General features: G+C 44.1%; 1 protein-coding gene across 7 annotated transcripts in view; it reads left to right on the top strand.

Annotated features, from left to right (window-relative positions):
* The window catches only part of TPD52L1 (tumor protein D52 like 1), a 151567-nt gene continuing 137684 nt past the window's right edge, over positions 3672-17554 (top strand). For 2 of the 7 annotated variants that reach the window (XM_021389538.1, XM_021389537.1), the window contains exon 1: positions 3673-4422. In XM_021389538.1, the coding sequence (XP_021245213.1) occupies positions 3808-4422 (615 nt within the window). In that variant the 5' untranslated portion in view covers positions 3673-3807. Of the gene's footprint in view, positions 4423-17554 lie in introns of all 7 variants that reach the window. The other 5 variants (XM_021389534.1, XM_021389536.1, XM_021389532.1 and 2 more) reach the window with 5 other exon arrangements.

Below are 17554 nucleotides of genomic sequence, written 5' to 3'. Positions count from 1 at the left end.
TCATTAGCATTGTAAAAATAAACAAAAACTAAGTAGAACATGATAAAAGCATAATTTGATAATTTTGTAATAAGGGCAGACAATTGTTTTAGTGAATGTTCAACTGCTTTTTGAGCCTGAAGCTAAGAATGAAAAGATAGCAATTTGCACATCAGATATTTCTGAAAACATAGGTGCTAAGTGTTTAACAAAACATTCTGTTGTGTGTTGTTCTGCATAGTTAATTAAACAACAATAGTTATGACATGTATTTGCCCTTCAACACAATTTACTTTGCTGCTGTCAGGTAATTCTGTGGAGAGCTATTGCCTCAGAAATAACTTCAAAAGCACATTAACAAAAATAATGCAGTAATGGAGGTTTCTTTCCTTGGGAGACTCCAAAAATGCTGATGCAGTTTGGAATGCTCTCATGCCTGTATTGCTGCTGACGCTGGTAAATAACTTCAGCTTCCTCAGAAAGTCTGCACCACGTCCAAGCTGTGCACCGAGGCACTTCACTCCAGATTAATGTGTTGAAGGACTGGTTGGATGGGACCCTGGGCACCTGACCTAGAGAGTGGAGTTTGATGATATTTAAGGTCCCTTCCAACCTAAGCCATTATGTGAGTCAATGATTCTATGAAATGACATGGTCATTGTTTGCCATTCAAGTTTTAATGAAGAAAATTAGTGACTGTTGGATACATAGATTGACACTTGTTTTAGGCATGGCTCTGGGACCAAGAAGGAATTCCCCCCACCTGGGGAAGCACTCTGTGCTCATGGGATTCCCAGTGCCATCTCATCATTTTAACCTCAAAAACTTAAAACTATATCCTGCTGCTCTACAAAAAGCTTGCCACTTACATGCTATGATTCACCCAAATGGTTCTTTGCATTCTGAGAAGATCAAAACGATTCCCAGGTTATAAACCCAGACGACATCAGAGATGATCATGTGGTAAGGAAACAGAGGAGGAATAAGAGATTTGGGTGAGGAGGAGGAGGTAGTTTGCCACAGCTGCCAATGAGTCTCACTGTGAAACTGGATTCAGGGAGCACAGAAGCCAAGTAATGAGTCTTCCACAAAGCTTTAGGCTACACACAGCTCTGTGGTATTTTTAGGAAGAGAAACGTGATGAGAAAGATATTAAAACTTAGTGCTGCAGACAGAGAGCCAGGAAGCAAGCAATGTCACTGGCTTAGAAGGAGGATTTTGGAGATGTATGTATTCCAAAATGAGAGCAGAGTAAAGGAGGATGGACAGAGGTTGTAGGTGCCCTGTAAAAGATGACCTGAGTCACAGACAAAGGTCTGTCAGGATAGAGCTATCATCTTCAGAAAAGCATCCCACTTCTCTAGCCCTAATGACCACAGACAGCAGGTATGAGGTAAGGAGAGATGAGGTCCAAAATGTTTGATTCGTTTAGGCAGAAATTCCCCTGCTTGAAGCTTCAGCATACCAGTACTTTTGTCTTATCGTTTTAGTGATGTGTCAATAACTATATTCTCCTCCTACAGGTTTCAAATGAATGTATATGCCAACAGGCATTTGCTGGAATTCCTGGAGAAACTTTTGAGATACACAGTGATATTTTGGAGGTTGTTTCCATAGTGCTAGACAAAAATAATGGTGCAGGCTGTTTTCAAACTACATTCTGCAACAATTAAACCAGGCACAGTCATTCTTCCTGATTTAATTAGGATGTTCCTAAGAAATTACTCTAATGCATGCCTTTTTCTAACCTATACCTTCTGTAGAACATCCTTGACTCTTTTACCTCAGAAGATGAACTGAAGCCAAACGAAATAATTCTGTACTTTCCTTCTGTCTGAGGAAACATATCTCGTAAGGATTAAAGACAAGAACTGTAAGGGATACTTTCTTTCATGTACTGTAACTCAGGCGCGAGGAGGACTTTTTGAGATGAGCTACACAACTGTACCATCTTCATCACCAGATAAGTTCAAAGAATGTTAAGGTTGGAAAAGACCACTTAAGATCATCTAGTCCAAACAAAAACCCATCGCCACCACACCTGCTAAGCCACATCCATGTGTGCCACACCCACACGGTTTTTGAGCACCTCCAGGGACTGTGACTCCACCACCTCCCTGGGCAGCCTGTGCCAGTGCTTCATCACTGTAAGAACTTCTGCCTAATATCCAACTTGAACCTTACACAGCACAACTTAAGGCCATTATCTCATATCCTATTGCTAGTAATTTGCTGGAATTCCTGGCTCTTTATAATCCACTGACACTCAGAGCCACAGGGAGAGGGCAATCTCAAGGTGTTCTTTTCTCACTGGGTGGGCTCAGCAAAGTTTTGTCATTACAGCTGTGCTGCTGCCACAAGCTTCTGTCTTAGATGGTTAGACATTTTTTGGTAAATAAGGTGAAACCAGGAAACCATAACTTTTGGAAACAGGACCATGTCCAGAGTGTAAGTGGCTCTGCCTGGACACATTTTGGAGGATGTAAGACAATTTATTGTGTGGGGGGTGTACACAATAGTGAGAACTACAAGCATTGGGAGGCAAAAGGTGAGAACCTGAATTTTTGTTTATTTTTTCAAAATAAATACAAGCGTTCAGCTGAAGATAATTCCCATTATATTCAGCATGGTAGGCAACATGTTAAATACTTTTAAAAAATCGAGCACAATAAAAGAGAATCTTAAAAAAAAACACAATTCCTACACCCAAAGACCCAAGATCACACTGCCAGTTACTTACAGCTATACATGGGAACAAATGTTCAGATTTCCTCAGAGGTTATCAGCACAAGCCCAGAAGAATGAATGTTAATTACTCATCCTAAAAAAAATTAATTATCTTTAGTAGAAGTAATTTTCGTGAAGACTCAAGAACTGCAGTCTTGGGAACATGAGTCCTCCTTTTTCATACTTAGGTCGCTCTGAAAGTAATGCCTCCTATTGATTTCCACAGAAACTATAACAGCTACAAAGAGCATAGTAACACCATTCGATCGAACAAATTCTCAGCTACAAAATACTGTTTTGCAGCACAGTCTATTTCTGCATTTTCACCTCTAATGAACAGGAGTCTCCATACCTCTTCCATAGAAGAGTGCACCAGCGGAGGTGACCTACTGTCACTCCTGAAACGCACCACCACCTGTGCTCACACCCACTGTTTGGCCTCCATCAATGTTCAGCAAGCATCGACGAATGTCAGTGGGTACCACTGTTCCCCTGTGAAGGAATTCAGCGACACTCCTTTGCTTCACGTGCACTTCTATGCCAAACATGACAAAGTTCTCACAAATCAACAGCGTGGTGAGAAAACGCCTTCTCTCTGCGGGCTGATTTACTTGGATCGTTCCTGTTATGCAAGCCCTGGTGCGCCGCTCTCTCCAACACATCCCACAAGGTTTCTGTTGCGATCGGTACCGCACTGACGGCCGTACACCACGACCACACGCACACTGTTTACGCCTCAACCAGGAGCGGGACGGGACGGCGCGTCACACAGGGCGGTGCGTCACAGAGGGTGGTGGCGCAGCGCAGCGCAGCGCAGCGCGGGGCGGGGCGGGGCGGGAGGCGCGGCCGGGCGCTGCCCCGCGGCTCAGGGGCGGCTGCCCGCGTCCTGCCCGCGGCATGGGGCTCGCGCTCCGGCCGGGAGCCCGCGGGCGGCGCTGAGCGGAGCGGCCCCGCCGCGCCCGCGGCCCCGGAGGGAAGAGGCCGGGCGCCCGCGGGCGGGCAGGCTGTCGCCGGGGCTGCGAGCGGCGGGGCTCGGGACCCGGAAGCAAAAGCGGGACCGGGAGGCGGCTGGATGGGAAGGAGCGGCGGCGGCGGGCGGCGATGGGGGAGCAGCAGAGCTCGCTGAGCACCCCGCGGGCCGCCGCCGCCGCCGCCCAGCCCAGCCCAGCCGGGGGCCCGCGGGAGGACGGCCCGGAGGAGGTGCCGCCGCCGCGGGAGGCGGCCGGGCCGGGAGCGAGCGGGGAGCCGCCGCCCTCCGCCGGCCCCGATCGACGAGGGGGCGGCGGGGACGCGGCGGGGGAGGACGAAGAGGAGACGGCCGAGCTAGAGCCGCCGGGCGCGGAGGAGCCGGGGGAGGAGGGGCCGGCGGGGGGCAGCGGCCGGCGCCGCCCGGCCCGGCGGCACGTGTACTGCACCGTGTACTGCGTGGAGAACGACCGGCCGGGCCCCGGCTCCCCGCCCGGCCCCGGCAGCGCGCAGCCCCCGGCCCGGCGCGGGGTGGCGGCGGGCGGCGACCCGCTGTCGGCGGGCGGCAGCATCGAGGTGGTGGACTTGTACCTGCTGCCCGAGCCCTTCTCCGGGCTGATCGGCGGCGACTTCGGGCCGCTGCTAGTGCTGAGCTGCCGCGTGTGCCTGGAGGAGAAGCCCGTCAAGCCCCTGTCCTGCTGCAAGAAGGCGGTGTGCGAGGAGTGCCTCAAGCGGTACCTCAGCTCCCAGGTACGGCCGGGCCCCGCGCCGCTCCCCGAAGGGATCGCTGGTGCCGTGGTACCCCTGAACCCCTCGGGGAGCTGCTGGTTCCGGGTCGGGGGTTGGGCGGCCGTCCCGCAGCCCCCCTCCGTGGGCGTGGGGTGCGCGGTGCCGTCCCGCGGGCTGATGGCGGCCCTGCTGCTCGCCCGGCGACGTGCTGCTGTGGTGGTGGCGAGGCTGCTGTGCGAGGGGCTCTGTGGTTGGACTTGAGGAGTCATAGTTACAGCACTAACAACTTTGGGGAGAAAAGGGAACAGCTTTTGCGAACTTAGAGCCTTGCAACCAACTTACAGTCTGCTGGTTCATCGCTGCTTTGTCAGTCAGACTGCGGTTTCAGAGGGAAATCAGGAGCCTGAAAGCTAACGTGCCTGCCTTAGTGTTGCTGGTAGCTGGTTTAGCATCACAAAGCACTTCTGCGTTGTTCCTACCGCTGAAGTAGATGTTCCCTAAACCCGAAGAGCCAGGGAGATGCCGGGTATGTGAGAAAACCAAAACCAAGCAAAACTCTGTGCTAACCACTCTTATGTACCCATTCAGCAGAAAGCTTGGGAGACACACTCAGCGGAGACATGCTGGGTGGCTAGTGTGATGTATTTTTGCACCTGCTTGCCCTAGAAGCTCTGCTACAGTGGTCTCTGCTCCACTGGGCTGTGTGCCTGGGAATGGCTCCACAGCTCCAGCTCCCCCGCACGCTATAAATAGGTGTGGGGCTCCTCCAACCAGGCCATTTCACGGCTTGGGACTGGCACGTTCTCCCATCTAGCACTTGCAAGCCCATGTAGCAGTTGCTTGTGCTGGTAGTATTTATTTTGGCTAATGCTAAACTCACTGAGGTTTTTACAGAACACTTTTATTGTGTTTAGATAGCAGGGGAGGGCTTAATGTGGGAACAGATGGGATGAGAGGGGTGGGAAGCTGTGTTTTTGTATGTGTCCACTAACAGTGAAATTTAGGAATACTTTATAAGACGTCTTGAGCAGAGCCCAGAATGCTTTGGTTTGGTATGTAGCTAACTGATGAACTCAAAGCTTAGAAAGATTTTAGAATTCGTTGCTAGTACGTGTTTGTACCACCTTCACATTTGCTACCAACGTCACGAGTCAGGATATTGTCTCACCTTGGAGATCACGAAGTGGTGTGATATCAGGTGTTCTTCCCTAGCTTCTGTAGCCTGTTCTGTGTGACAAGACAATGGGTTGTGGTAGTTTTTAGTTATTAGAACAGGTAGTAAAGTGTATTTGGAAATGGCCAAGTAGGGTCCTCAGTCATCACCCTAAGAACACTTCCCTGTCACTGGAAGCATTGAAAGTTGGGTTGTGGGTGCCTTTGGGCAACCTCATCTAGTGAAAGATGTCCCTGCCACTGGCAGGGAGGCTGGGCATTGTAGACATTCAAACACTGAATTCAGTTGGCTAATCCTGTTCGGTGAATAGAGAGATGTTTTTGTGGCATAACTTGTCTTAAATAGTTGAAATGCTCATGCATATTTTGTCCCATTTGTTTTGAGTAAGAAAGGATGTAGGAGCAAGATTCTGGCCCAAACCCTAAATAGTATTAGTTGTGAGCTAAGGCAATAGAGAATCTCTTGCGGTGACATAAGTGATCTGCATGATCTGGCAGCTAAAGCTATACCTAAGAACAGTTCTGCCTGATTTCAACTCAGGAATTCAAGGATGATTGAGTGGCTTGGTGGCTGCAAGAGCTACCTGGCTTTGGAGCTGGGTGGACACCTCATTAAGCAAGTTTAGCATATGAGGATGCTCTCTGGCATGAAGCCACTGATATTGCTGAGCACTCTGTAAGGCTTAGCCCAGAAACTATTAAAAGGTCTGCATGGCAGATAGCCATATTGATGTTCATATATGTAAAAGATGGAGCAGGGATACAGATGCAGATAAAGGGATATCTGCAGCAAGACTGCTGATTTTGAGGATGGAGATTCATGAAGCACTTCTGTGGATGCAGGGACTCTTACAGATCCTGTTATGACCCAGCAGGACTTCAGTTGCCTGATGTATTTGTTCATGAGAAAAAGGTAACAAAACATCCTCTAAAACAGTCCAGTGTGTTCTCACCATATCTGTCTTTTTGGGAAAAAACAAGTGATGTTTCTTTGAGAAGAACAAGAAGTGTTTCTCTCCTTTGTGCTGTGAAAGGACTGCGTGACTCATCACTGGGGAGAGGGAAAAGCCTTCTCCACGCCTGCTATATCAGAGGAATTTTGGGGAAAGATGAGTGGAAGGACAGCGTAGGAGAAAGTCACCTTCAGTTTTTTTGAAGCTTAGTACTTCATGTAATGATTTCCTTCATAAAAAGAAAACCTACCAAAGTGTTTGAAAAGAGTAAATGTTGGAAAGCTGACTCTTTTTGAAAATTGTAACAGTTTTTCAGTTTGGTTACAGTCAGCTTTATATAGGAATGTACCTGAAATTGCAGGGGGGAGCAGGGGGAGAAGGGGAAAAAATGGTTGTGCATTTAGATCTGGTTTCTGTGTCAGAGAAGTAGCAAGCTGTACCCTGTGTTTGAGAGGATGTTGACTCCAAGTTTCTGGAGAAGGATTGATTTTTATATGGTGAATATGTGGAGCATATGAAGTGTTACACTTAGAAGATTTTTAACATAGATACCTATTTTTATTCATAGATACCTATTGTATTCCCACTGAAGAAAGCTGGAGACTGTATGATGGTTTCTTCATGATTTCTGAAATGATGTCTAATGGAATAGCAAAAACCCTGTCTCTGCTCTTCTACACAACATATGACTGCATCAAAACTTCTGCCCTACAGCAATATAGATAAAAAACAAAAAAGTCAAGCAAAGTATTAGGTATTGTTGAGAAGATTATCCAGAAGAAAATGTAGAATTGTGTTCTTGTTTTATAGGTATGGGGGAAAATGGGAGCAATGATTTACAAATGTTGCTTCAGAAGGTCCTTAGAGGTCAAATCCAGTCTCTTATCACTGGCACCTGGCTGCATAATCCCTATCAAAGATTTAACACCTGGTATAGAAGCTTAGAACGTGAGCCTGGAGCTCCACATCTGAAGCCTGACTGTACTACAGTAAAAGACATTTTACCTCTGACTCAGTTCAGGTATTCTTTCTCTGGGCCTTACACTCTTGGACTTTCAAAGGTTTGACTAAGACCAGTTTATCTATCATTCACAAAAAGGAAAGGAAAAAATGACTTTTTATTCTCTTGGACCCAGAGAAATTGAGGAAGGAATAGGTACATGCATTGAGCTATCGTGAACAGTATTGTAGCTCTTGTACTTCAGGACATGAGGTACAAGTGTGGGTACTACAGCGCCTGGTCAGGGTCTTGAGAAGAACTATCTCCAGGAAGGGATGCAGCCCAAAGCTGTTATCTGTTGATGATTGAGCCAACAGTGTTGGAGATGGCTGTGTTCTTTCAAAACCATTATGCTCACAGAGGCACTCAGGAACATGCCTAGTTAGGTGGCAGGTGAAAGGGTGAATAGAGTGCTTCTCTTTCAGGTGGGAGCTGTGTGTTTCTACACTCATATGTGCAGCTTATAACCCAGGAAGTACGGGAAGAACTGGAGCATTTGATCCCACAAGCGTAATATTGCATTCATGTTTTCTTCACTTTGCACATGTTTTCTTCACTTTGCACCTTCCTCTCCATTTAACGTCACAACAAACCTGGTTTATTCCAGAAGCTGTGTCCTTACAGGTTTGCTGTAAATGAGTGATTCACTTCCTCATCTCTCCTTGTTGCTTGTAAACCTGAGTCAGAGGGAGCACTTGTGCCTGGTTTTGCTTTTTGTGTGTGTCTGGGTGGGAGGTGGTTCAGAAGTATGCAGTACAAATGAACCAATAGCCATAGGAAGAAATTTCTCTGGAGAGGGAGAAACTTACAGTTTAAGTGGGGATTTATATTTAACTTATCCTGGCCTGGTAAGGAGGATAAGGTTTATGTGTTTGCTCATCTCTCTGTTAACCTGAAAATACTGTTTGGAGTAACGATCTCACTCCTCACTTTGCAGTAAATAGTGAGTAGACGAAAATAACACTTGCTCTTTCCTAATGTCTAAAAAATATGATATGTTCTGTAATATATACTTGAAGCAATATATATAATTGCATCCTTTCTTGTAAAGTAGCTGTAAATGTTTCATAGAAACCTTTATGATTTGGCTACCTGCTTTTCTACCTCTGAACTGAGAAACTAGATAATCCAGTTTTGATCATATGCTCATTAGTGATGCTTTATTTTTGTAAAACTTGTAGTTCTCTTGGAGCAGTAATTTCTTAAATTAAAGGACTTTGAGTTAAACAGCCTACCATATTCTCAGTCAGATATTGTGGTGCTTTAATTACAGGAATGCTAATCAGATTAGTGGATGTGGATAATCAGACGGGGTTGTTGGGGCGGGGAGGGGTTGCAGCTGGCAACACTTGGTGTCTGGCTGGCTTTGGTGGGACAGGAATTCTACTCAGCTCTTCTGAGCCTGAAATGAGGAGATTATCATCCCTCTACCTGGGAACTGTTACCAGTTTTCCTTTGTGACCTGAGATCTTGTGTTCAACCCTTTTCTTTTTGGTGCGTGATCTTTCTGAAAGATGTCAGGGGAGAAGAAAGCAGCAGAATGTTACAGTCAGGTGTTTTGTGGGAAGAATAAGATTATAAAGTCATGCCAGCAGTAAGGAAAAGTCAGGAACAGGCTCTGTTGCCCAAAATGAGCACTGGCTTGCAGAAAGAGGGACTTGACACCTGTGCACCTCTCCAGGTGTCTGACTGTATCATGCAAAAGATAGCCTTCAAAACTGTAGTCTGGCTGCTGAAGGAAACCAGGAGCAGTGTAGCCACCAAGTGCTGAATCACTTGGTTTTTAATGAGCTGCTTGGTGCTCTGATGCAAACCAGAGCTCAGGACGGTCATCCAATGAGGGAGAAGATCTGTGCTCACAAGGAATATGAATCCCGAAAAATACTATAATGCTGGTTTTGAGTTACTGAGGTGGCTGCAGACTGGCTGCTGAAAGGAGACAGCAGGTTGAATAATCACCTTCCAGCTGAAGTTGCAACAGCAGAGAACTTTGCAAAGGAAGAAGAGAGGTGAAGTGGGAGAATAATATATTATATGCTAAATTATAGGCTTTCTAAGCCAAACCAGGCACTTCAGCCACTGCAAGGGATTTTATTCCTCAAGAGGAGGAGTGACAGATGTACCTGGTCCCTCAGCTGAAAGTGAAGAAGTTTAGGTATTCTTATGCTTATGTATCACTCTCATTTTCAGGAAAAAGCTTCTGAAAATCTGCCCCACTGTTCCTGATGTGTGGTATGCAGTGACAGTACTGCCACGCTACTGTGCGGGTAGGAGAGGTACTGCAGTTTGGGATGGCATCCAGGTACCCTCGGGATAATGAGCATTCATCTTCCAAGTTGTCTTGGCACACAGCTGACTTACAGTCCCTCTGAATGCTTGTTGAGGGATACAGTCTGGGTCAAAACTTAAGCTTGGAACAGAGTCTTACAAAATCAAGCGTTGCTAAAAGCGCATTTAAATTTTTTAAGAGAACTATTTTTGAGCAATACTTTTCAATAATAATACTGCCTAGTTGCTCTAGTGCATGTAGACCTGGGTATTGTCAACATAACACCACTTTCTGTGGTGTGTCCATTCTCTGTGTAAAAGTAGCTTCAGACTTGCTCTGTCTGTGTAACTCAGAATTCCTGTTGTTTGGATAATCTTTGCAAGATGTGGAGCTGGAATATGTGTCCATACTCATCCATGCTATTATAGATGGAAGGGGAAACAAATGGGTGTTGTTGATGCAGCTAAGAAGTTTTGCAGTAAAACTGATCTGTTGGATCAGGGATGTTGGGAGCAGATGTTGTCACCTTGAAGCAGTTCCTGGAAAGGCTCTGCTAAATGTAGCAACACCTCAATTCCAGGAGTAAGGGTGAGTTGTCACGAAACAGTTGATGTTGACAGCAGAGTTCATTTTTGAAGGGTGAAGTCTTTGTATTGACATAGAATTGCAGTGAGACATGGAGGAGAACTGGTGTCATTCTGAGAAAGTGGAGTTTCTGTGAAGCAGCAGCTCTGCTTTTCAGCTACCTCCTCTACCCAGTGCGTTGCACTCGGCAGTGCATCTGGTGAAAGCTGGCTGGCATCGGGGCCACTAGACTGGCTGTGCTGTGGAAACATCACCTGCTCTGGGCCTTCCCTCCCACTGCTCTGCCAAGTGCTCCCAGGAGCTGCCAGGCACAGGCATGGGCTCAAGCCAGAGATTTCAAAGTGGAGTAAATTGAAAACTGAGCTGTTGAGTTTTAGTTGCCCGAACCACAAGGAATGAAGGAGTTAAAGAGGGGTTGGGAAGACCTTAAGCTCACCTCTGCCCCATTCTTCTGTTCCTCCACCCAGAACAACTGCTCTCGCAACTGCTCTGGGGCCTCTTGGCCCTTCATACCTCTTGTCCTCTTGTACAAATAACTTGCTTCCTGCTGTCTGAACCAGCCAGGCTCAAGAAGAGTGTGTATCTTGAATGGCCAGGATGTAAGTATGTAGTTAAAACGATTAAGAGTTGTAAGGGTTGTGATTTCTTCAAAAGAATTTAGACTGGCAAAGAAGGACGTTACTTACCCACCCTGTCATGCTGGTTTATCTGTCCTTTCTATATACATCAGCTGCTTGAACTTAGTTTTCTCTTGCCTTTCTCGCTTTTTTAAAATACTTTTCCTTAGGCACTTTTTTTAAAAATAACTCTTGTTTCCAGGTTTTCTGTCTGTGGTGACTTCTTTCTGATACAGAAAAAGTGATAAATTTGTCTAGTGACAAAGAGACTGTTTAACTTTTTTGAAGTCCACTCTTAAGTACTTTAACAAAAATTTTGGTAAATCAAAGAAATTGTGAACATAGAAATAACAGTATTCCTGCTGAAGAGGTAGCTCGTAAATGTATGTTTTTCTACTATGGCGTATGCATATTTATTGTGTGGGTAGACAAGCCTTATGAAAGCATTTGCTGAAGGTAACTGTTGTAGGCAAAATAGGAAAAAATAGGAAAAAAGAAAAAGAATATTAAAGAATTTACGTATGGAGTGGAATATTTTCTGGATTAACAGTTCAGGAGGTCAGAAATCCAATAGTTTAATCCAGTTTTAGAACTGAAATTGGAAGGATGTAAAGGCTGCTTTTATCTTAAAAATCTATTTCACTGCTTCAGTTAAGATTGTTGTATATTTTCATTGACAAGCTTCTTGGGATGTACAGTTGCTCCTGTTTATTTACTTAATTGTGAGGAAGGCTGTGTATTTCCTAGATTACAATTTAATGAAAAGACCGAGAAGCTTCTGTAGCTATCACTTGTTCCTTACATTTGCGATGTAATACACTGATAAAACAATGTGTGCCTTTTATTAGAAGTATCAGGTTGAAATAGCGAAAGTATCTTTCTATTACTTTGGACTTTTCTTCCATTGGTGTCATTATTACGTACAGTACAAGTCATATTGGATATTGCAATGGCAAGAAGAGGCAAAATTTAGATTTCTCAAGCCTAGTAATGCTGATGCCATTGTGTATTTTTCTGCCTTTGATGTGATTGAGTGGCAACAAATGCAGGTACATCTTCAGTTAGTTGGTTTGGCTCTCTGAACTCATGGAAATGGTGTGTCAGCTCAGGGGTGGGAAGGAAGGAGAAGTCCTATCCGAATTGTTTCAGCTGTGATGTGGCTCTGTGAGGTTGCTCGCACAATATGAGGAAGGAAGAAGAGTGAGAAGAAGGTTGCCAGGATGGGAAGAGCTCGGTGGTGATATAAGAATCGTTTTGCCCCTGAAGGTAGGCTTGCTCATGGTAAGCCTTTCATAAAATAGAAGAAAATCACAAAGACTGGTGACCTCCATGTGTAAGGTGGGTGTTTGGTCTGTGTTTAAACCTGCAGCTGACATACTAGCCAGTTGTTCTGGTAAATAGTAGTCCCATTTCACTGCTACCTCTATTTCTGTTCTCCTATTGGGTGGGTGGCAGGAGGAGATTGATCTAACTAAGAAAAAAGTAACAATAAATAGCATTGGATTTTAACTACAGTTTAACGTATGTAGCTTCAGTAGAAACCTTCTGGGAAATTAATGAGTTTGTATTTTACTGGCCTGCTGTAAGACTTTTATGCCCTGTAAGTATCAGAAGGGTGGAGTAGGTAGGTGCATTTTGCTGACAGATATGGTTACAGGAGTCCTGAGGGAAGTGCTTCTTTCTTGAAGAGTTAAAAGGTACTTTGCTTTTGCCATTAGTATTGCTGCTGTGTGAAGGCAAAGAAGTGGTGGAAGAGGGTTTAACACTTTCACTTGCTTAAAATTTACTTGTATGAAGTCACTTTAGGGAGAGGACACCTTTTGCCTTTCCATACCAGCACACCTGTGCAGTACCAGGTATAACTTAGTGACTTAAAAGTTCTCCTTTAAAGGGACTCATGGAAGTACGCATGTAAACTGCCCAGTGATTTTTCAAGTGCATATGCAATTCAGTTGTGCAATAGCTTGGAAACTCTGCTTAGTTAACTTGATGGTATGATCAGTCAGCTTAAAAAGAGGAAAGAACATGCAAAATAAAAGTTTTTTTGAGTGGATGGACCTGCAAAATAGCAAATGTGCCCCATAGAATTTAGACTGTGTTAGATGTCATCTACAAAATGAGGATGTTAGGACTTCAGGGAGAGTTATGGTGGTGATAATGTGTTTTGTTGTGGTGAACTAATCCTACTCAGAGTAAGGCTAGAAAATGAGTTGTAAAACACTGGTGTTCTGCCTGAATGTTGTTGCTGTTAGAAGTTTATGCGTATTAACGTCTACATGGCTATCTAGGCCCTAAAGTAGTTAAAGTAAAATACAGTATTATAATCTGCCTGTTTCAAAGTACGCATATACTTATGGTCTCAATTTACCTTACATATCTCTGTACAAATAAAACAACCTTAGAATTTCTCACCCATTTGTATATTGGAGAATAGATTCAGACTTGCTTCTGTTGTGTTTCTTGGTAACACTTTGGCAGTAATTTTTAAACTTCTAGAGATATCTATCCTTTCAAGACATTTTTTGGAGCTGTAGTAGTATTTTAAATTACTTACAGCTTCCCAGTGTAAGACGTAAACATCCCTTGCAGTGAGTTGTGATGATTATTGATGGACAGTACTGAATGTTTTGCATTAGTGAAGGCTTGATTCTCACTTATTTGTGACAATGACTCATCAAATCCTGCCTAATGTGTCCTAACAAGTTGTTCTTCATGAGGACCTCTGCTTTACCTTAGCTGAGGTCCTCATGAAGAAGATCTAGCCAGACAAGATGCCACTTGTAGTAGATTAAGTACCTAAAATGAGTTCTGGATCTCATTATTTTCCTTCCTGTATCAAGAAGAGCAGACGTCTCGTCCAGCACCAAAGGTTAACAGTCACTTCAGCTAGCAGCGCTGCTTGCTCTTCACCTTAAGTCGTTCCTTATTGTTTCTGCATCATCAGTTCCACCAACAGACACACTGATCTGAATTAAAGTTAGCCTTTAGCAACTATTATTAATTTTTGTCTAATCGTGTTCCTAGTTGTCTCATACATGGCCATGCACATGTGTGTTCCACAAGAAGATGGTATTGAAGGAAGTGTCCGTGGCCAAGCAGGACCACTTAATGCTGGCAGCTGACACAGTTGGTCAGAGTAAAAGGATTGAAAGGCAGCGTTAGAGAAGGGGAAAGAAGTGGGTTCAGAAGACTGGACCTGGAAGTTTTCTTTAGAGCTTGATGAAATCAAAGCTGCAGTTTGGTCATGTTGCAGCATCGTTTGCTCTTTCAAATGGCTTGTCCAGTGCCTGAAGGTGCATCTGCAGTCACAGCTGTTGGACAGGCATGGTGTGGTCTGGAGCACTTCTCAGAGCCACCCACAGCACTCAGGTTTCCATCCTGCATGGGCTAGTGCCCACTTCTCTGCTGCTAATTCAGTGGTTTGTTCCTGTAGTGTCGTTAAGTCATAAAGCTTTCTGATGCAAGCTTCCCAGTTAACTTCTGGATTAAGTTTTTGTATTAGGAAAGTTTTGGTTTTTATCAGACCTGACGATGAAAGGAAAGGGCAAGGAAGGGGTTGTTTGAACCAACAACCTCTTTTATGTGAACTCAGTTCCTTCTTGAGCTTTCTGTTCCTCAGAGAGGCAACACTTAAAAGTCCTGCAGCAAAGATCATTCTAACGATGTTCTTTCCTCTAATTGCATGTGTTTCTTTTGCCTTCTCTTCCATTTCCTCATCTAGGCTGTTCTCAGGCTTTTTAGAAGTAGAATGAAATCAGGTACTATAATGTGCTAGGATGTATGAGTAGAGGTCAATAACAGCATTTTCGTTTTTGAGTAGGAGCTTGCCTAGCTGTTGGAGCATTAGTAGGAGTAGTGATGACTGATGATACAAGAGACTAAGACAGTGGAGTCACTGAAAAAGTGAATGCAATTTGAGGATGTGTAAAGAAAGGAGAGTAATGGGACTACTGCGTGGTGAGAATTTGTTGGAATCCCAGACACTAGCGCTTACGAAGAATGGCGGGAGCCAAAAACAATTTGAAAGATGCAGTTGTGGATCTATTTCATTTAGCATAATGAGAACTGAGAAGAGGAATGACTGTTTTCACTAACTGCAAGAGAGGGCAAACAGGAAGATTTTTGTAGTGCTTTGGCACAACGCAAGCTATGAAAATTGCAATGAATTAAGTTAGGCTGGAAATCAGCATTTGCCTGTGTATCTCAGGATCTGGGAGCAACCCCGTGGGCTCACGAAGAAGAGTGTGATATGTGCAGTTCTCAAAGCCACCACCTGCAGCCTCATCAGAAAGGACTGTCTGGGTGTCACCGTTAGACACTAAAGTTTGTCCCAGGTGAGTGGGAAAGCCATTTGTGCTTTCGCAAGCACGCTCAGTTGAGGAGAAGCTTGAGTTAAATGAGGAAATGACTGAAGAGAGAGACTGTCTGATGTTACTCTTCAGTTATTGAACTCAGCAAGGACTGTTCTAATGCCCTCCAAATAATGCTTTGTATTCTGCTCATCTTTGGTCGATTAGGAATTTGAAGCCACGTTTCACACTGTTTCTAGGAAAACTGGCTTTTAAGTATACTTCAGAACTGTATCTTCAAGACTAATTGTAGTTCAACTGATGTGGTTGAATCGGAACAGTTTTCATGTCAGTTCCCCTGGCTCTCCTGTCTAGGGAGAGACTATATTGCTGTTACCTGACTTGAACTTGACTATAGAGGATGCCTTTGTGAAACAAACTCACCAAGGGAATTCATGCAAGTTGTTGTGTAAGGAAACTTGTGAGAGAATGAACAATTAGCAAAGACCAGCGATTGTTTGTTTTACTTTCCAGAGATTACTTTACCATGTAAACAGTGAACAGAACAGATGGTCAAGGTACCAAAAAACTATACAACATTGAAAAGAATTCTATTCAGGGGGTGTTTGGGTGTGGAATTTTAGTTTTATTGTGAAGCTACAGTTACAAGCTGGGAAATGTGTTGTTAATTACTGGAAGGTGGTAGCTGGCTGTTGTTGAGCTTTCTTCTCTTTCTGTGAGCCTTCAGTTCAAGTGCACGCTTCACTTGGCAGGCTGCAGCTTCGTCATCCTGAATTTAACTCCTAATGTCTCACTGGAAATTTCTTTCCTTCCAGTTAATAACACCAATATCTGGCTTGTATAAGGATGTTAGTATCTTTAAAGTACGTATATTGGCTGTCAGGGATCTTTGGTAGCTCAGGGTGGCTGCAAGGTGATTTTTTCAGGGATACTGGAGGAATCTCTCCTGGCTCTTTGCCAGGCACAGCATGCGTGAGAGGATTGTGCTGCTGAGAAGGCTGAGTTGCAGTGAGCATCAAGTGTCTGTATTCATCCCAAAATATACCTGTACACTGCCTTAATAGGGGGGGGTTGAATCTGCTGTGCTCTCTGTTGTTGCTGTGTGCAGAAGTCATACCCACAGAGAATATGAATGAATCTTCTGTAGAAGTAGAGGCAGGGTAGCAGAGCATGTGTTGTGCGTCTTTAATGTCCTGTATGTGTTTGCATCTTTAAAGACCTGGTAGTGTTACAATATACTTTTATTCAATTCAGGTTAAATTTGTTTTATACTAAACTGGTCTCCTGCAGGACCTTAGTTTCATGTAGTGTGTCTGTTTTCACCAGTGAGGTCTGCTTGGGAAGATAAGTTTCGTGGAAGTGTAAATTGATTTAATTTTTGACTCAATGTAATGATAATTGATATTGAGACTAATGCGATCACAACAAACCTATTTCTAGATATGAACACACTATGCAAACGTGACACTTGATATATGGTGATGTCAACAGTCGCTAAAACATTAAAGTATTTATGAAAAAATGTAGGCTTGCGATTTTGTAATGAATTATTTCATATATGTAAGCCACAGCGGAAAAACTGTTGAAATCTATGTCTGGAATATATCAAATAATAGTCTATCTTGTGTAGTGATCTGTTGAGATACTTGAAAAACACAGGTACGGCACAAGAAAAAAGCAGATGAGATGAAGTAATTGACTAACATGTATTTTGAGTGAGTTACAAAACCTTTATTTATGGCAGGAAGTTGAAATTCTTCAAAAGATACACACTTAATACATAAGTGCTGTCAAGATCCTGGAGAGTGACCTCTGTTCTTACTGTTTCCAGCTTTTGCTCTCTTTCTTCTTCCCCTTCCTGGACAAGCTTCCTTTCAGCTTTCAGTAGCATTGTAAAATGGCATTTCCTTTCCATGGTGATCCTTTTACTATAGTACTTGCAATCGTGCTCTGAAAAGGTAGAGATAAATTACACCATTTAATACTAAATTGGCTCTGTGAGGGATTATTCATCGATGCTGTTAAAGTGAGAGCTCTGTATAAGATACATAAGCATCTGCTGTGTGGGAAAGAGTTGTTCAGCCATGCTACCTCAGTCACATTGTTGGAATGTTTGTTTTTCTTCCTATTGATGTGCAATTGAACAGGAACAAAAGACCTCCTTGTAGGAGAATCTCTGCAGACAGATGTGATGTCCCCTGGCCTGTAAGCTGCCTTGCAGCAGGTATAGGAATTCACCATGCTCT

This window comes from Numida meleagris, chromosome 3 (genome assembly GCF_002078875.1).
Source record: "Numida meleagris isolate 19003 breed g44 Domestic line chromosome 3, NumMel1.0, whole genome shotgun sequence".
Classification (NCBI taxonomy): domain Eukaryota; kingdom Metazoa; phylum Chordata; class Aves; order Galliformes; family Numididae; genus Numida; species Numida meleagris.
The sequence above is the reverse complement of the archived record's forward strand: the minus strand, read 5'-3'. Positions and strand labels throughout refer to the sequence as shown.